The 20,875-nt window shown below is 39.7% G+C and overlaps 2 protein-coding genes across 6 annotated transcripts in view; one reads left to right on the plus strand and one right to left on the minus strand.

The window, feature by feature from the left end:
• The first annotated feature begins 14,005 nt into the window (after positions 1-14,005).
• pnp5a (purine nucleoside phosphorylase 5a) lies at positions 14,006-17,549 on the plus strand. The gene is made up of 6 exons (XM_037758446.1): positions 14,006-14,251; positions 15,037-15,206; positions 15,292-15,395; positions 15,552-15,727; positions 15,826-16,016; positions 16,866-17,549. Exons 1-6 carry the CDS (start codon positions 14,229-14,231, stop codon positions 17,081-17,083), a joined length of 882 nt encoding a protein of 293 aa, XP_037614374.1. The 5' UTR covers positions 14,006-14,228; the 3' UTR covers positions 17,084-17,549.
• Positions 17,550-19,154: 1,605 nt separating this feature from the next.
• capn1 (calpain 1) overlaps positions 19,155-20,875 on the minus strand; it is a 33,704-nt gene continuing 31,983 nt past the window's right edge. For all 5 annotated transcript variants that reach the window (XM_037758445.1, XM_037758444.1, XM_037758443.1 and 2 more), the window contains exons 20-23: positions 20,723-20,801; positions 20,469-20,585; positions 19,783-19,841; positions 19,155-19,662 (exon numbers count right to left, since the gene is read on the minus strand). In XM_037758445.1, coding sequence (XP_037614373.1) covers positions 19,636-19,662; positions 19,783-19,841; positions 20,469-20,585; positions 20,723-20,801 — 282 coding nt within the window. In that variant the 3' untranslated portion in view covers positions 19,155-19,635. The remainder of the gene's footprint in view (positions 19,663-19,782; positions 19,842-20,468; positions 20,586-20,722; positions 20,802-20,875) is intronic.

Genomic DNA, 20,875 nt, shown 5'->3' on the forward strand with positions numbered 1-20,875 from the left:
GTGGACTGCCGTTTTGAAGCCTCGAGTTCGGCATTTTGGCTGTCACCATCTTGGTTTCTTGCAACCAGAAGTGACACGAGAGGGTGGAGCAAAGTACAACCAAACGCTGAATAAGACATTTTTAGGCAACCAAAATGTTACAATTAACTTTCATGAACTGAAAACACACTGTGAAAGGGTTAAAGTTTTCAGACGAAAACACGGACAACTCCCAGACCGGACAACGCCGTGGTAGTGACCTGTCAATCACAAGGTAGCCACGCCCTAAAGCATACCCTGCTTTATGGTCTATTTGACTCTAAATGGGACCATAATTTACTATATGAACTTCATGCTATATTGAAGAAGACCTGAAACTAGTGATTGAGACCATAAACTCATGTTTACAATGTTTACTGAGGTAATAAATCAAATGAGAAGTAGGGTCATTTTCTCATAGACTTCTATACAGACTTCTTTTTTCAACCAGAGGAGTCGCCCCCTGCTGGCTGTTAGAAAGAATGCAAGTTTAAGGGACTTCCGCGTTGGCTTCACTTTTCAGACCTGGAGGTTGTCGCCTGTGTACAACTAAGCTGCAGCTGCAGCGGCACTTTTTAGATGTTTTACTGGCGTCCTGTAGTCGCTTTCAGTCCAAAAATGGCGGAAGCGTATCTTTGCTGTTGGGCGCTGATGTTGCAATGGAACGAACAATTGATTTTGACTTCTTGGCAATATACGTTCTTTGACGCAATATAGCCTTACTGAAGACTACTTTTTTTATGTAAACCAAAAAAAAGTGTGTGGATGGAAAGGAAGGAAAGTAGGTCCCTGAAAGTATTACTGGGGAAGTATATAGCCTATTATACATGTTAATTTTATTAATCATATATGGCATTTGTGACCATTTTTGTTCAACTACACCAAAGATAAGGGTTCTGTTTTGTTTCCTTGTGTCCACCAGAAGATCTGACAGAAGACATGTATGTAGTCAGTGATCATTAAGACTATTTCTACTCCTATTTCTTAACAAAATTGTAAGTAACACATCTCCAAAACCATCACATTACCTCCAATACAAAGGACATGACCTCAGTGTCTTTAACCCAAGTTTAATCCAATCAACTACATCATTGATTGGGTAACAACAAAACCAGCCTGATGTATTCCTCAAGGTATATATGGCTGCATTAAATAGGCAACCATACAGAATAAGGGCTCAATATTGCTCTGCATCATATTTAACCCACTTCATGTACAGTATGTATGAAAGAATGTGACCTCACTAAGCCAACACAAGCCAACACATTGCTCCTCTGTTTTCAGACCGGCGAGAGTTTTAGGAAAACTATGTCACGGAGGTCAGCTGTAACTGAGAGGGAGTCAAGAGAGGAGGGAGGAGAAGAAGACAAAAAGAGAGAAGAAGGAGGGGAAAGAGAGACATTGTAAGAGGAGGCATGGAGGAAGGAGACAAAGTAGCACATGATGGCGTAATGTGTACCGGTCGGAAGGCTCGCCTCCTTTTATCACCTCCTTCTTCCTTGTTTCCACCCCTCTCTTTGTTGATCTGCCTCCTCTTTGCCCTCCCCCTTTGTTTCCTCTATTATTTTGTTACTTTCACTTCACCACCCACCTCCTTCTTTCTGAGGAAAAGAAAACCTCTTCCTGCATACAGTAAAAAAAAAAGAAGGTGCAAAACGCAAATGCAAACACCCCAAAACCCACATTCAGACACACCCAGACAGAAAGGTAAGCAGGAAACAGAAAAAAGAAAGAGAGAGACGCACAAGAAGAATTCTGCTAACTATTAAGAACTATTATAAAACTGCATAATAATTTCATTTTTCATCCCATCTCTGCAGAGAACATCCGGGGAAAGAGGAAGAAGCAATTCTGGCGCCAGTACTTAGGCCACCATAGAAGATGAGGAGCAGCCTGTTGCCTCAAAAGCTCTCTGAGAAGACATCTGCAAGCTTCTGCTGGACAAAATCTCATAAAATAGCCAAGCGACAATGAAAAGTAGTGACTTTCATGCAAGGCTGTTTATGCTTTGCATTAATGAGAACCACTATATCCAATAAATTATGTTTTTATGTTGTTGATGATAAAGATTTTCCATTTGAAACCAAAATAAAATAGCTGCCAAGTTGATAAAAGGATGGTAGATACAGTCGGTGGTGGCAAGTAACTAAGTACATTTACTCAAGCACTGTATTTCAAGTACACTTTTGTACTTTATTGCAGTATTTCCATTTTATTCTACTTTATAGGTCTACTCCACCACATGTCAGAGGCAAACATTGTACTTTATACTCTTTATTTTCTAACTTTAGTTACTCCCTATTTAATAATACAAAATAAAATCCACAAATAAATCATGATATTGATATAATATCATTAATAAATTATACAATAAGAATTTATTGATCCCCAGGGGGACATTCTCAAACTATCCAGCAGTAAATAAAGTAATAATAAATAAATAAATAAATAAATAAATAAATAAATAAATAAATAAATAAATAGATAAATAAATAAATAAATAAGTAAATAAGTAAATAAATAAATAGATAAAAAGTATCCCTACATTTACCAGCTACAATATTACAGTGATGTACACATTCATGCATCACTTTTTATAATCCAGTAAACATTATTCTGAAATGGGTCCTTCTGCAAGATGAGAACTTTAGGTACTTTAAATATATTTTAATGCTAATACTTTTGTGCTTTTACTTAAGTAAAATTGTAAATGCATGGCTTTTACAGAGTATTTCTACACTATGGTATTGCTACTTTTAATTAATAATATATCAGAGTACTTCTTAAAGCACTGGATACAGTACGTTCAGCATTAATCTCTCACTCCATCTGGTGGTTATCTGTCACACACACACACACACAATCATTAGGGGTACAATATAAGCAAAAGGAAATAATAATATTATATACATCTATTTCTTATTAAATATTATATGAATACTGCTGAAACGGTCAATGAAATGTTGATTTAAAATTATTATTAATTATAAATTATAAGAGTGTGATTATTTGAGCATTATTTACACAACTTGATTTATACTTATTGAAACCATTTCATTGTGAAATGAGAATAAGATTCAGGAATAAAAATTTGAGAATCAAAAGCTTAATATTATACTTAATCATCATATTATTTAGCCAGAGGATGAAGAACAGTAAACAGATTAATAAAGGGGAAAGATTAAATTACTAGACATCATTTAAAATTGTAGATTTTTCACAAAAACCATCACAAAAATCTAAATTGTTAAAGAGATTATTAGTTGTACATCAATTCCACATGAGCTTGTTGAAGGTGTAGCTGTAGTCAGCAGCCTGAAGAGGTCATCGCTGCTCTTACACAGAACAATAAGTCAGTTTCACTCTGATCAGTGACTTCTACTACTGAGACTGAGACAGTTTATTTTGGGTTCAGCTCTGTAACAAACCATGCTTTCTTATTGTCCGATGACTCAAATGTATTCTTGTGAGTAAAACAATAGTATCCCTGGTAGAGGAAATGATGATTTAACAATGTGCAGCAACAACATACAAGCTTTAAATGATCAGTTTGGAAAAAGTGTATGACTCATAAGCCTGTATTGCTGACTCATGCCTCTGACTATGCAACGTTGGTCTTTTTAATCAGAGGAAGCTGGTTCTTCTTTAGACTAAATCAGGTTTCAGCAATTTGCTGTATAAAGAAAAGAAAACTCGTATCCTTAATCTTGTGACTAAAAACCTAATTTACCCTCGTGACATGCCAACGGGTCGTAAATTAAAGGAAAACCTGAATATACAGTGAAAGCTAAGAAACATAATGAATGCAGATGCTCTTACATAGAGTACAAGGGCTCACTGAATGATATGTTTAGTAGGAAAATTATGCAAATCATTTGATATGGTATTTTCTCACTCGTCAAAGAACAACAAGTCATGACGCCACCAAAAACTGGAGGAAACAAAACAAAATTTATAGGCCTTTAAAGGTGCAATGTGTGGGATCTGGCTCCATGTAGTGGTGAGGTTGCAGATTGCAACGAAACCGAAACTTCTCCCGTGTGCCAAACGTGAAGGAGAACTACGGTGGCCGACTTAAAAACGTGAAAACGTGAATGGCCCTATCTAGAGCGAGTGTTTGGTTTCTGGGTTACTTTAGGAACACGGCACCCGGCTCCGTTAAGAAGTTAAAGGAAACACAACGATTCTAATTTTCAGGTAATAATACACCAAAGAACTTATAATTATTATTTTCCATTACTGCCAATAGATCCCCCTAAATGCTACGCACTGGTCCTTTAAAGTTTTCTAGAGGGACATGGTTGCCTGTAACTCACAAAAACATCCACTGCAAAAATATGATTTTTATGATAAAAGGCGGAAAATCATGTAATTTACATTAAGTCTCAATTTTCTGATGAACGTTGACTTGAATTTCCAGATCATGATAATGATATTAGCATATACAGATATTAACATATGATTTGCTGACCCTTCAGAGAAACTGCTGTAGGTCCATTTGTTTAATGTAACTCAAAAACTAAAACAGGAAACTTACATATCAAAAAGTTGAGGTGCAAAACAAGAGGTCAAGAATATCAAATCACGATTTGTCAGGTAGCACGTTCCTCGAAATGTGCAGCAAACTCCGGCTTTCAAACTATTTCTTTCTTTGCTTCAGAGAACAAACTCTTAATCTTATAAACCAGTGTTGCTAAAGAGGCTGCAGGAGGAAACAGTTTTCTCAATCTAAAGGGAACACACACCGTAACAAATGCACACACAAATCCATCGCCATTCGTTTTATCTAATGCGCTGCAGCATGGCACTCTGCAAATAACTTGTCTAATTTCTACCTTCACGAGGTCGAGTCAAGTTCTCACAACGATGACAACCTGATCTGATCTTTCCATGTCAGCACATGATCGCTGCAGACCTAAAGGCCCCCACAAAGTCATTAGGGCCCGACCACCGACAACGTCGGGCCAAATCTGTATCATGCTTATTCTCGAGCTGATAATATCTTATATTTTATTGCCCTGATTTCATCGTGCCTATCAGTTACTTAACTGTGAAAAAATGTGTCTTCGCTGCTGCTTGGACTTGATGTTGACCTGACAGGACACCACATCAGCCAAAAAACAACAGACATTCCTGTGATAGTGCTTGTTAAAGATAAACCAGGTTAAAAAGGTCAATGTTTTGAAACATGTGGCAGATAATCCAAAGCAGTTTGTGCTACGTTAAGCAAATTAGAGTTTCTCTTTGAGTCAATTAGATCTCCCTTAGTGGTCAATGCAGTTGCTTCTAATCCATTTTAATGACTGGTTTGCTTATGTTTTAGATGGTTTTCCAAATGAAGTGCATGCAGTCGAAAATCTTGAGAAATAGCTACAGATGTTCCTGCTGAGTGGCCGTGCTAATCTCCCATGAGGTTTTTTGTCCATTTCTAAGAGTAGAAGTCACTAACAAATAGATGTTTTTAATGCACGGGTTCATATTGATTCCAGTAAATCAACTGGGAAAGATTGTTGTTTCCATTATCATGTAGCCCGTGCTTCATATATTTAATCTGACAAAGTTACATTCCCATACAACTAAACTGCATTCCCAATTACATATCGAGGGGAACGTATTTTCTCCCGGGATACAGTCACAGTTTTAAACCAACCCGGTCTCAAGGGAAGGCGTATAAATACCATGACATTACACAAACATTCCGATAACATGAGTGTGCGTTTTAGCCTTTCGCAGTTTTGTTGTAAGGGAATGTCATTTTTAGGAGACCAGGCTGCCATATTATACTCCTGTTTAAAGGGGATGATCCCACTGGTCTCAATAACTATCTACAAAATGTTTCACCAAAGTTGTGGAGGAAACACATCTCTATGCTGATGATATAGTCTTATATTGTTACGCTCTATTATGATTCTGATTATGTGCATGACTATTTACTTTTATTACTGGTTTTTACCCATTACTGTATTGTATATAAATATATATTCAATCCCAGGTAAGAGACTTTCTGGATCTTCATTATATTGCTTCCCAGCTCTGTCTCCCTCTCTCACCTATTGCTTTATCTGATCATTTCAGGAAGCCACACAGCTGACCCAGAGCCTTGGCAGAGACACAAAGGTCATGTGGGCCACCTGTTATATAACTCTGACCACACAAACCCACATCATTAGTGTGTCATCGGTCATGTTGGCGCTCCACGGTTCCACGTATTTCATGCATTTTCTAGATATGACTGTGTATCTACAAATTAAACTTTTTTTATTAAAACCTGGGGATGTTTGTGAATCCTTGCCACACGTGGGCCCTTTGAATCGTCATCACTTTTCACCCCATGTGATTTAGACATTTTTAATATGATAGAATTGGTATCGATCAGAGTCTTGGCTGAGCAGGAATAGCTATAACTTCCTTGCTAAATCCAATCAGTTGTAATTGTTCTGAAACCCAGTTTTGCTGAATGAAGTTCCAGGTAATAATCTTTCAGGTATAGTTTCCCACCCTATCCACCACTACCCTATGAATAAGGTCAGTGTGTAGCGTTTCAAGAGTCCTTGAAAATGAGACCACATGATTCAGTTTTCACATGTAGTCACAATGTTCCACTGATGGAAAACTTTACAGCTGCATACCTGCGTGTGGAATGTGTTAAACCCTGAACTTTTTCACATGTACTTTATATATGTTTTACAACCTTAAAGGTTCAAAAGAGCAACATACCGTGAGAACAAAATATTTCATCAGATGCTGAGATTTCAGCATTTTAGAAATACATTTTTTACCACAAACAGTGACATAAAACTAACATATGTAGCTCCCTTTTATGCCAATTCTGACTTTTACTAATAACTATTGAACCAGAGCTGAGTCAGAGCGTAGTTATAAGCCCCACCTGGCACTCAGAGCAGGGAAAAACAAATACTGTAAGATCCACGCTGATGTGTATGAATGTGAGCTAATATCCATGTAAGCATTTGTGGATTTACTAATGCTGCCGATGACTAACCTGAGGATTAAGTGATTTGTCTAAGCATCATCTGACCCTCCATGCCAGTGTCACTGTCAATGTAACATCTCAACCTTTTATTTGTATCCAGACTGTGGTCACATGGTTGTATTCCCAGCGTTATCTTTGTTGAGATAGGCCATGTGCAGGTTATGTAAAACCCATTTCCCTCACTTCTTGAAATATCCATGACAAAAAGGCATCTAAAGAGGACACTTTTGTTTCATATTTCTCCTCCAAGGGCAAAGATCTGCCATAGATCTGTTTCTGGTGCCAGTTTGTTTTTTTCATTGTTAATTTAAACTAGTTGAAGATAGGGTCGGTAATGCTGAGAAACTAGCAAAAGTTCACTAGATTTTAAAAATGATCCAACTGAAAAACCCAGTCCAGTGTTGCCAGTTCTTTCCCAATGAAAGTAGCTAGCGGCACTAGCTCCAAAAGTCGCTAAATCTAGTGAGAAAGTCACTAAGTTGGCAACACTGACAGTCCGTCCTTTCAGGCCTCCCTCCAAAGCCACTCCCCCAAAATTATCATTATGAACGTAAACAACGAACATGGCCATTGTTAGTGCTCACAGCTGTCAAGCTGGTGCACTGGTCAGCTGGTGCACTGGTCAGCTACTGCACGGCCAAAGTAGGTAACAGTTGGCTACCTCCGGGTCTGAGAAGTGAAGCCAATGTGAAAGTGCCTTAAACTTGCATTCTTTCTAATAGCCAGCAGGGGGCGACTCCTCTGGTTGCAAAAAGAGGTCAGATTGTATAGAAGTCTATGAGAAAATGATCTTATTTATCACTTGATTTATTATCATTACATCAGAAAACATTGTAAACATGAGTTTATGGTCTCAATCGCTAGTTTCAAGTCTTCTTGAATACAGCATGATGTTCATTTAGTGAATTATGGTCCCATTTAGAGTCAAATAGACCATAAAGCAGGGGATGCTTTAGGGCGTGGCTACCTTGTGATTGACAGGTCGCTACCGCGGCGTTGTCTGGGTCTGGGAGTTGTCCCTGTTTTCGTCTTACAACGTTAAACCTTTCACAGTGTGTGTTCAGTTCATGAAAGTTAGTTGTAACATTTTGGTCGCCTAAAAATGTCTCATTCAGTGTTTGGTTGTACAAAGCTCTACCATCTCGTGTCGCTTCTGGTTGCAAAAAAACAAGATGGCGACGGCCAAAATGCCAAACTCTTATTACAGTCCTACGACAGCCACAGATATCAGATCTTTTTTTTTTTTTTATCATAGTATTTGATTTATTGATTCCTGTCGAGATGTAATAAGAATTTCAACAAATATAACAACAAATTTATTTGAACAACACTACCTTTAAGTGATTGCCTTTTCAAGAATATTGACAAGCAGATTACTCCAACGGCAGATTTTAAAAATAAATAAATAAATAATTAAAAAAGTCAACTTTAGGGACATTTTTTTTGTAGTTTGAGCAGTTTCCTACCCATCATAAAAACCTAGACAGCAGTTATGAGTGTGTCTGGAGGGTCACTAACATGCACCTTTTGCGTAATACTGTTCATGTAATACTGTGAGCGTTAAGAGGAATGTATCCTCCTAACTAGGACAATCATGCACTGATGGTATTTGGCACTCACTCACCATGAATGTACAAATATACTTACCTAGTATTCATTCACAGTCAGTACTTCAGTTTTATGTAACAGGTGTTTTATTGCAGGAATGACACCATGAGACCCTACTTTTATGTAAAGTCATATTTCTGTTTTATTGCTCCGGGAGTCACAGTGCATAGCAAAGTCTGACATTCCTGTATAGTAAGCACTGTATCTTTACAGGCTTTTTATCAGTACATCAAACTAAACTATGTTTTGTCCCTACAGACAATCTTCAGTGCTCTTTGTTAAAAGGATTTGAATGAGAGGATACCCTGGCATGATGAGTTATCCTGATAGGGCTGTTTCAATTCATATTGTGTAAATGTATGTGCTGTTTCAGAGACATCTAACTGTGTAATCAGTGACTTCTCAAGCTAATCAGTACTACTGAAATCAGCTATGCACGAGGACATACTTGAGTAATAAATTGTCTAATCTTTCCAATATTTCAACAAAGAATAGAAGGTCAGCGGCGAGCAATGACTTCTTTTGTTGTACTAATGCATGTCCTCAGTGCTGTTGGTGGGAACTTTGTCCCATGAGACCAGTATTAAGTAGACGTTAGGTAATACGGGTTTGTTATGATGACTGCATGTTTGCTCGTAGGATACTGGGAAGGCCAGGCAAAAGGATATTTAAAATACCTAAAAAAATATTTGCACAACCTCAAATGTACATTGTACTTTGCGTGTCTGTTTTTGCCAGCACTTAAAAAGCAAACATGAAAAATAATATGGCGAGCAAAGTAAAAGATAAGAAAGAAAAGAGGGGTATGGAAACCGCTCTGTGTTGGCATGTTTAAACTACTTCTCGTCTCACCATGCACCCAAAAGACAAAGCTGCTCTTCTGAGAGTCACAGTTTAGTAATCACTCTGACGTGCTGTTATCAGCTAATATAATAGAGGTTATCTCTTTATTTTATATACGACTTTTATAGCAAAAATCCAGAGGGAGGCATATAAAATACACCAGGTGCAAAAAGCTACAGTGAGGGAGAAGTCAATCAACAACAGTCTGTACACACCCACGCAGTTCTTAGAAAACATCTTATCAGCCAAAATAATGTGTGGGTGTGCAGGGCCTTTATAGGAGAACACAATTTTACACAGTAAAGTCTGTTTACAAGTGTTGGTGACTACTACTGCATATGGGAAACAAGCACAAATTCACAATAGTTGTGACCAGTAGGTGATTTGAGGGGGTAATGCCATCCCCCTTGTTAACCTGCCATTCTCCCTTTCCATCCCCTAGTAGCAGAGCGAGTGCATATGGGTTGTTTACTTGAATACGTAAGTCTAGTCTAGTCTGCCTGATTCATTGATCTTTTATCTGACTGAGGTTTGTGCAAGTTAGAATTTATGACCCCGACCATGGCTCTGAAATATCAATAGCTGAACTGTGCTCTGTATTGATAAATCAGTGGCGCTGTCCGTGGTGCTGAAGTAGCAGACGGATTTGTAATTGCGACTTTTTCTCTGAGTCCCGCCCTTCTGTCAGTTTCATGTTGAATCTATAATATTCTCTAACCCTATGTAGCTGGGGGGAGGCGGTATCAAAAACTACAGAACCAAAAGAATTGTTCAAGAGGCAGTTCGCTAGTCACAGGTGAACAAAACAAACCGTCCCCACCGTTAAAATTTCCCAAATCGCCTAGTGTAAATAAAAGATTTGGGCCATGTTAAGCATGATGTATGTGGCCCACATCTAGAAATGAAAGACTTGGGCCACGTTAAGCATGACGTATGTGGCTCACATCTAGAAATGAAAGACCTGGGCCACGTTAGTCATGACGTTTGGGACCCACATGCAGAAATAAAGACTCGGGCCACATTAGGCATGACATATGTGGGCCCAATTTAAAGATAAAGGACTTGGGCCACGTGAGGCATGACGTACAGTATATGGCCCACATCTAGAAATAAACGACTCGGGCCACGTTAGACATGACATATGTGGCCCACATCTACAAATTAAACACTCTGGCCATGTTAGGCATGACTTATGTGGCCCACATGTAGAAATAAAGACTCTGGCCATATTAGGCATGACGTATGTGGCCCACATGTAGAAATAAAGACTCTGGCCATATTAGGCATGACGTATGTGGCCCACATGTAGAAATAAACACTCTGGCCATGTTAGGCATGACTTATGTGGCCCACATGTAGAAATAAAGACTCTGGCCATATTAGGCATGACGTATGTGCCCCACATCTAGAAATAAATGACTCGGGCCACGTTAGGAATTTCAACTGAAAGACTGAAGAATCAACGGCAGGACCTTTTGAGCAGACACAAGGACATATATGGCATGTCCATCCTGAAAGCCGTCTTGTGAAGTTACAGCAGCTTCCAGAGGGGCTAAATAACTTGTTTCAAAAAACCGTAAAACCCATGACCCCAGGTCAGGACCTCACCGTGTGAGAAATCTCAGCTTGCGTTAGCTCTGGTAGCTTTGCAAATGACATCAAACACGGTAGACGATTGGTGTGGAATGCATGTCAGGATGCATGACATAACAAACTGGTATGTTTCTGCATTCTGCATGTTTCATGCCTGGCCGATGTCTGCATTCAGCGAGTACAATGGCGTGAAAAAAGCTGATTTTTGTGGGAGTTTATCCGTGTGACTTTCCTGCTACCATCAGCTGCTGAGACATCACCCGCTACGAACATTTTTATTGACAGTACAGTTTGGCTGTAAAAAAGCGAGGAGCAGGTTAACAGGTTACTGTGGGCCGTCATGCTGCAGTCAGACAGCCCCGACTCATTGGCTGAGCCAAAGGCGTGTTATCTGTATCCAAGGGGAGGGAGAAGAGGTCAACGGGTCAACGACTGCCACCGCGTTATCAGACAAACTTGACAGCTGCCCTTAAAAAGAGCAAGAGATTAGGAAGACGACAGAACCTAAACAGACAGGTGGTTGACTTGGAAGTAATTCATAATACACACCGAAGCCAACGACTGTCCTCTTATGTGTCAATGCCAAACAACAACTCAAGGTCCAACGACGTCAGGCTCTATGTTGTGGCGCACTCTGTGTTTTGGCTGACGTTAGACTTTGACAACCCTCTTGGGTCTGTATTTACCTGTGTAATCATACAGAAGTTAACCCAGGCAAAGGTCAATAATTGGTTTACCTTATCTTGCACAGTTAAATAAATAATATAATTCTTGTAATTATAATAATAGTTATAATAAAACCCCCAAAAGGGAGCGGGGTGTTATGTAATCTTTGTCGGTGACCAGTGGGAATCGCAGCACAAGGTTTCTTCTTACATAAGTACTCTCAGTTTTTGCGATAGTGTCCTGCAGTTGACATAAACACTAAAGGGATAGTTTGCATTTTTGTCAAAAGGTTCTTATAAGCTGTGATATGCACATACATACTGGGAGCCATTCTGTGTCGGTGTTTTTCTCCCTGTACAGATTAGGAAACATTTACTTTATTTAGATAAGTTAAGGAGATAAGATAAATCACCTTGTGTCCCCTTAGATTGCATGAGTACACCGCTGTGTATCCAGTGAGGTAGAACCAGGCCACAGTGATCTGCTGGTCTTACTCTGTGTTAACAACAGACACACAAAACACGACCCTTTCTTCAACTGCTCTGTTTAGGAGATGATGATTTAACAGGCGCAGCAACAAAATACAAGCTTTAAATGATCAGTTTGGAAAAACGTATAATTCATAAGCATGTATTGCTGACTCCTACCTCAGACTGTGCAACTTTTGTCTTTTTAATCATAGGAAGCTGATTCTTCTTAAGACTAGATTGGGTGATTCTTTTTTTTTATTGTTATTGAATTATAAGAGGTTTCAACAATTTGCTGTATAAAGAAAAGAAAACTTGTAGCCTTCATCTTGTGACTAAAAACCTAATTTACCCTCATGTGACATTCCACTGGGTCGTAAATTAAAGGAAAACCTGAATATACAGTGTAAGCCAAGAAACATAATGAAATACTTTTACTCATGTAAAGGATCTGAATACTTCTTCTATCACTGGCAGAATGTACTAATGTGTGTCGCTTCCTTCAATGTGTGCATGTCGCTGCTGAACGTCTCGTTCCGTTGCGCATTTATAACGGCACATCGATTACAGGGCATTCAGTCCAGGTGACAATCCTCGTGATTGTGTGTGTTTGTGTGTACGATTGGAAAAACACTTTGTGAGTACAATGTGGAGCCATTAATGAATGTTGAGCCATAAATGAGCCGATCAAAGCAATGTTTATAAGACTTCTGGGTTGTAATCTGCCTCATTTACAACACACACGTGCCCTAAACAAGGTGTTGAACAATCGAGTCTTACTGGCAACAATAATAAAAACACACATCGTGATGCAACCTAATAACTAAATGTCTTCCGTCTTCACGAAAAAGGACTATAAACATTGGAAAAATAGTTCCAAAGGTGGGTCCTGTAAGGTGTTGTTGCACTTCTAAACAGTATGTATCCATCACATCCTCTCTTATTTTGAAAAGTCACATATCAATCATCATATTTTAATTCGATTTCAGCCCAGAAATTGTCCATCATAACACAACAAATTTGGCAAAATAAAGTATGAATAGTTGCTTCTTAAATACAAATTTCACACATCTCACACTTCCTGTTAACATGGAAATAAAGCATATCAATTAACTGTGTATTCTTTTCCTGGAAATGTATTAAATAAATTACCAGCTATTGGAGAGTAGCGTAATATAATTATTAAAGAATGTTTATAATAATGTATTTTTTTATAAATTTTGAGGTAAATATTGGGGTAATTTGGCAGTAATTCCAAAGAAATTTCAAATAGCTTACTTGCTAATTATCACTTAATTACCATGAAATTTGCGGACCTGTAAAATGAAGTGTTACCAGAGTTACTGAGGCAGGCTATAAAGTTGCATAAATGTAAAATACTCAAGTAAGTTCCTCAAAATTGACATATGTGATCCCATGAAAACACTTCCAGATGGTGGAAACAGGAGACATGTGATGTTCAGAACAAAAACATGAGTCATGGTGAAAACGCACATCATATCTGGAGTAATATCCGGAGTGTTGATCAATAACAGGCTGATTGATCATTGCTGGATGGGTGTTGCAATCACATCCTGTTCACATACAGTAACAGAGGATAGCAGGATGTGAAGTAAGGCTGCTGGGAAGAAAGAGAAATGTGACGTTGTGTGGGCTTTAGAGAAGAAAACACAAATATTTCCTCTTCTAAAGTTGCATGCTATTGCCTATTGAAGGTGTGTCGGACCAGCCAATGAGGCTGAAGCATCCACATGCGTCATTTTGAGAGGAGGAGGGTTTACTCTGTGCCTATAATAAACCCTGTGACTGCGCCTGATCTCCACAGACAAGAGAGAAGAACTGATTTCAACAGGACTCCAAACTAGAAAACCTCAAGAAAAACTTTTTTTAAAACTTTTTTTGTTTGTAATATTTTTACATTCTGAACAGCCGGGCTCTGATTCAACATTTTTAACCGCTTTGGAACTTGATTTTCTGCTCATTAAAGTGCACATTTCCACTTTTTTTTCTTACATCAGACACTTTTTTAATCTGTCGCAATGTTTCCAGACGCAAACAAAGGGTGAGTACACTTTTTGAACATAATGTATTTTCAGATTTCCTCTTCACCATGCTGCTGAACACATGGCCCCCTTCATGGGCAGGTCAGAGCAGCTGGTTAAAAAAATAATTTTGGCTAGGGGCCAAAATTATGCGCACATGCTCTGTAGGCAGCAAAGGTTTAAATGACAAGCCATTCATTTATTCCTAAGGGAGTCCTATGTGGAATTTAAGTGTGTCTTTTGCACTTTTTATAGCATATTTTTACTGATTTCACCATTATTAATAGCCTATTATTTATTAAGGCTGTTCTACATGGCAATAAATGGTTAATAAAGCACTACAGGGCTTGCTTTGTATATTTATTTATTCATTTATAGCACAGTCTTGTGTATCCATTGATCCATGCTTGAGCAGTTTGTGTAATTCCTTTCATATGACAAACTGTCAAGTTAAAGGAATTAGTGAACTCAACAGAAAAAGTGTGTGTGTGTGCGTGTGCGTGTGCGTGTGTGTGTGTGTGTGTGTGTGTGTGTGTGTGTGTGTGTGTGTGCGTGCGTGTCGCCATTGAAGTGCATGAGAGGCGTGATACTGCTGTGACTGCAGGAATGTATGTGTGAGTGTGTCTCTTCAAGTCATATCCTTATTAGTAGAAGTTCTCAGATCAGGCCATGCTGTCCGGAAAAAGTCCTGTAATCTGATTATAATGACCACATCACATGATACTCAATGAATCATGAGGTGAATGAGGACACATTTTTTTGCAGTCAACCTGACCCCGGACTTTCTTTTTTTCATGTCATCCAGCTACAGCTACGAGGACTGCAAGGCCACGGCCGACTGGCTGCTGGCGCAGACAGACGTGCGGCCCACGGTGGGCATCGTGTGCGGCTCTGGGCTCGGAGGGCTGGCCGACATGTTGAAGGATCAGATGGGCTTCAACTACAAGGACATCCCCAACTTCCCACAGAGCACTGGTGAGTTAACAACAAACCTCTCAGTTGTGGATTAGTTTCCCGTTTACTGCTCATATTTACTGACTTTTTTTTTATTTCCCCGCAGTGCACGGACATGCCGGTCGACTGGTGTTCGGCACCTTAAAGGGGAGGCCATGCGTTTGCATGCAGGGGCGCTTCCACTTGTACGAGGGCTACCCAGTCCAGAAGGTGTGTGCACTGCAACAAGTTTAAAACACTTGAACTGAGGAGAAAATCGCTATGAAATGTGCGGCCTTTAAAGAATGCTGCTGCAAGATCCTTTAATCCCCTTCGATTGGTTATATAACATCTATATTTATATACTGTGTGTGTGTGTGTTTCCAGATTACGCTGCCCATACGCATCTTCAAGCTGCTCGGTGTGGAGACGGTGATGCTGACAAATGCCGCCGGAGGCCTCAACCAGGATTTTAAAGTGGGAGACATCATGATCATCAAAGACCACCTCAACATGCCGGGCTTCGCTGGCAACAATCCACTGCATGGGCCCAACGATGAGAGGTAAGGTGGACTTCCTGCAATAGTTTTCACAGTCCAATATTTCCCCCAGGTGCCCTCACTAAACCCTCCCCCCGTCCCTCTATTTCTTCCTCTCGCAGGTTCGGCGTGCGTTTCCCCTGCATGTCCGACGCCTACGACAGAGAGCTGCAGCAGATGGCCATGGATGTTGGGCAGGAGCTCGGCTACGGCGACTTCCTGAAGGAGGGCGTCTACTGCGTGCTGGGCGGACCCTCGTTCGAGACCATTGCCGAGTGCCGCATGCTGCAGAAACTGGGCGCTGATGCTGTCGGTAAGTAGTGGTTTACGCATTTTAAAGAGGACCTATTTTGCTAATTTTCAAGTGCACACTTATATTTGGGGTTTCTACTAGAACATGTTTGCATGTTTTAATGTTCAAAAAAACGCTTTATTTTTCTCATACCGGCTGAGCTGCTGCACCTCTTTTAACCCTCTATCCGAAACGCTCTGTTTGAGTTCCGCCCCCCTACGAAAAAACACAGTCTGCTCTGATTGGTCAGCTGGCCCACTCTGTTGTGATTGGTCAACCGAACCAAACTCTTTGGACTCCGCTCAAGCTCCGCTCTAACTAGCTTTGTTTGAGGGCGTGCCAAACTAGCCGCTAGGCAGGGATTATGCAAATGTGTTACTTGGTGACATCACCACGTTACGGAAGAAAAGGCGGGACTTCAAGCAAGGTGTTTCAGGCAGTTCAGGAGCAGTGTTTCTCCCTTTGGCGTGGGAAAAAACAGGGAAAAGCACTTGAGCATAATAGGTCCTCTTTAATAGTGATTATTTGTCCCCAATACAGAATATTTTATTGTTAAAGTACACGGACAGCAGTGATATATTAAAAGTGTACCTGTAAAGCTGCAGTAAGCACGTTTTTTTTAGTTAATTATTGTGTCAGCTTTGACTTCCTCTCCCGCAGAAAGAGACAAATCAAAGCTTAATACAAACTTCTAAACTAAAGCCAGCAAAGCTATTTCTGCTTCTGTTGATATAAACGTCAGAGCCCAGTCACATGACATCACATTTCACGGTTTCTAAGTCGTGAAAATAAACGTGTTATATTTATCTCCTTTACATCTATCCTGGTATATTGTATGATTTATTTTGAATGCCGTCTTTTCCTCGCCAGGCATGAGCACAGTCCACGAGGTGATCATCGCGCGTCACTGCGGCATGCGTGTCTTCGCCCTGTCGTTAATCACCAACCAGGCGGTGTCGGATTACGACAGCGAGGAGAAAGCCAACCACGAGGAGGTCCTTCATGCGGGCAAGCAGCGAGCGGAGCAGCTGGAGCGGCTGGTTTCCGCAATGGTAATCAAGATCGAGCACAACAACAACTACGCCTAAGAGACGCCGTGCTAGACAGATGATAGATTTTAGTTGTATGACTGATGGAGACTTTAAGTGGTTTTTATTTAATGCTACTGTGCCAAAGAAAATCACACTTAGTTTATTATTTAGGTGAGCAGTTGGGCTGTTTCTAGTATTAGGTCAAAAGATGATAATACAGTAGTCCTCTGAAGAATCTCACTGCCACTGTGCCTCATCTGACGTCTTAAATTCCTCTACCGAACGGCTCCGGACAATTTTATTTTGTATCATTTTAAACGAGACGTATTTGTTCTAACTTAAACCATATGATCAGCTTTTATAAATGTCTGTAATTTAACTTAACAATGAGCAAGAAATCTGCTGTAAAGATCGTAATATTATGATGTTGTTGAAATGTGTACATTAGTGGACTTAAGGTATTTTACTGTGCGTGTTTTTTTTCATATGAATGTTGTTACTAAAGGTATTATTTATTATTATATCAAGTTCGTTGGTGTTGTTCTTTGGGAGGTGGAGGGAATTTTAACTGATTTACTCATCACAATCAAAAAATGTATCATGTGTCTCAGAGTCAAGGGAGGAGTGAACAGAGGGGTACTCAGCTGGTTGCAATCTGCAACCACATCACCAAAATGTCGCCAAATCCTACACACTGTGCCTTTAATAGAAGAATATAAACAGATAATTCAGAGAATCATGAAATCCCCATGTTTATTTTCAAAGTATTGAAGTCACTACACAGGAAACTAATGTATGGCATGATGAATGGGCCCCAACGGGACCCAGAATGCTACCTTTGTTAACATGTTACATTACGCTGCAAAAAACTGAAGACACGAATGCTGGCATTGTTGGAGTATTATATGAATTTAAGGGTTTGGCTGTCACTTTTTTGATTAAAATCAATTCTTCCATTTACAAAAACACAAAAGTAATTGGCAGAACAAAACATTTTGGCCTTTGAAACACTTGCGACTCTTTGCTTGATAATAATGATAACACTTTACATGTAGATCCTCCATACTTAAAAACTTTTTTTTTGTTTTTCAAAAAGTGATTTTGGAATACAACTCTTCAAAAACTTGCTCCCAAGGTTGAACAAAAATTAGGCAGGCAGACAATATATCACATTTCACACTGCATGCATACAACACATCCATCTTGCATAATAGTTCACCTTCACCTAGAGTATTGAAACAAGGCTGACGCATCCCTTTTTTAAACCACTTTGACATCCAGTTCCAACCATGATATAAAACAGTCAGTAAAAAGTGCCATGCATAACGACAGTAAGTAAGTCTTAAAAGCTAAACAGGATTAAAGAAATAGAACTCAACACATTCTCTATGATACAGCACGCCACCAATGTCTCCGCGCCGCATTGGCCCAGTGAAGCTTCATGAGCGGACTCTTCATGCTGAGGCGAACGCAAAGTATGGCACGAGATGTAAACAGAAAAGCGCCGCGCCGGCAACGTCGCTGCAAAGGCAGAGTAGAGATATACGTGAATATTCTGCACATTCATATGCGCTGAATGTGTGGCATTAAAGAGTCGGCCGGAGGGCAAGCTGGCACATCTGGCACCGAGATTGTGATATCTGACATCAGGCTCAAATCTTTTTACAAAAAAAAGCTCCGAGGAGAGCAGATTGTCCCCAATAGCCACAGGATTGTTTGCACTTTTCAATGAATTGATCTGTCAAAAAAGTATTATTTTCCCTCTGCGGATGAATGTAGCCATGCAGAAGTATCCCGTACAATCTAGCGCTCATGTGTAAATCATTAATGAGTAATTGTTGATCGCTAATTCTCGATAAAAACACCATTAAAAACAAAACCACCAATTGATTTAAAATTTCCCAATTGAACACGCAGACCGATGGAGCAAAAATAATCATATTGGTTGAGTTTCAGTGAAGCAAAAACAAATTTTTTAAGTGCTTGTTAGCTACGTGGTAACTTCCTTTTTTCATTTCCTTTATGAGCCGAACGCTGCTATGTATAACAGACCGTTGCGATGGACGCAGTTCTGATATCGGACTCCGGTGGACTGTTTTGTTTTGCGGACTGTCAAATTGTTTATTTCGTGATAGAAGATTTTGGCCATATCGCCCAGCCCTATAAGGAGGTCACTTTTAAGGAAATATATGGCTGGATTGCTTTTTTGTTCAACCAAACAAGCTACATATACATACTGTATATATATATAGTACAAAAATGTGGGACTTTTTGTCTCCACCCACTGAAATGTAACCAATATGTTTATTTCTGCCCCAGATTAGTGCTAAAATAGTTAAAAAACGTCAGTGCGACCGCAAAAATCGACCGTCAGGATACGAGAGGCGAGCGTTCCCTCTGTTGGCAAAACAGGTGACAAATAAAGGATTGGCACATGTTTTCCAATGTAGGCACTGCAAAGATGAATTTACAGTCTTTTAGCATCAGAGGGCCTCAGCAGCGAGAGGAAGAACTGGTGGAGAGAAAAGGCACTTCTGAAACAACACATACTGGGGACCTGGAGCTGCAGCAGGACGCAGTGCAACATTTACAGAGAGGTCCACTCATCTCTAGGCAAACATGGTCAGGGTAATCCACTGTAGGACACAGAGAGCGGGTCAATTAGCTAGTTATGAATAAATCACAGGTACTTTATGCACAGAAATGGTGAGTAAATAACCAATAGAAGTCGTTCACGCGAGTGTGTGTGGCCATACCTGATGGAAGTTGAGGGACATGAAACCGTCGTTATCTGTGTCCATGGTCTTAAAGGTTTCTGCAGAGACAGAAACAAAGACAATCACTTACAAGACAAAAAAAAAATGATGGAACAGGGGGAGGAGGGTAATACTCTGAGAAAGAAACTCATAATTTAAAGATAAAATTTAGGAGCAAACAAGAGAGATTAAAGTGGTAAATTAAAAAAAAAAAAAAAAAAAAAACTCACAAATTAGTGAGAAAAAAAACTTGAATATTCTCTGAAATTATAAAGTCACAAATGTATAAGAAAAGAAAAATAGTCACACTGCGGTCAAGCCATCTGTTTGAGAAAAAACCTCAGAATTTCTAAGATTTAAATCATAAAATTAAGGAGAAAACAACCTGGATATTCTCTGAGATTAAAGTGGTAAGACATTTTTAGTTTCATATGTTTGACCAATGAAATCCTTTGTTCCAACTGATTGCAGTCATTCTGCATAATAATTAGCCATGTGCTTCTGTTTGCTGCACGTAGAGTGAGTATTTTCGGGGCCTTGGAACAATGGGCGTTTGTTTTCGGGGTGACGTACTGCCGGACAAATGGGCTTTTTTTCAGTCCAATGGGACATTTATCGGACTATTGGTGTTTCGGAATAACAATGGACATTTAAAGACATTTAGGGTGTGCAGTAATGGGACTCACTGAACATGGTCTCCAGTCGGACCAGACAGGTGACAAAGTTGTCAAAGTCGACAGACATGTCGGCCTCCGTGTAGCGCAGGATGATCAGCTGGAACAGCTGGTTGGTCAGCTTGAAACCTGAAGGAAAAATGAAAAACAGACCACAAGTTTAACAATAAAGTAATCAAAAGGGAACACTCTGCATGAGTGAAAATGCTTCTGACTTTTGTGTTTATCTTTCCTTTTCTTGTAATTGAAATGAAAAGGAACAGTACCTGCAGATTCAAGAGCCATCCTCATCTCATAGGAGCTCATGGTGCCCGATTTGTCCAAGTCGAACTGCCTGAATATGGTCTGGCACGGTGACACGAACGAAGTATAAACAAGTATTTAGACAAACACACGAGAAGATGAAAAAACAGTCCGCT

Source organism: Sebastes umbrosus, chromosome 22 (genome assembly GCF_015220745.1).
Source record: "Sebastes umbrosus isolate fSebUmb1 chromosome 22, fSebUmb1.pri, whole genome shotgun sequence".
Taxonomy (NCBI): Eukaryota; Metazoa; Chordata; class Actinopteri; order Perciformes; family Sebastidae; genus Sebastes; species Sebastes umbrosus.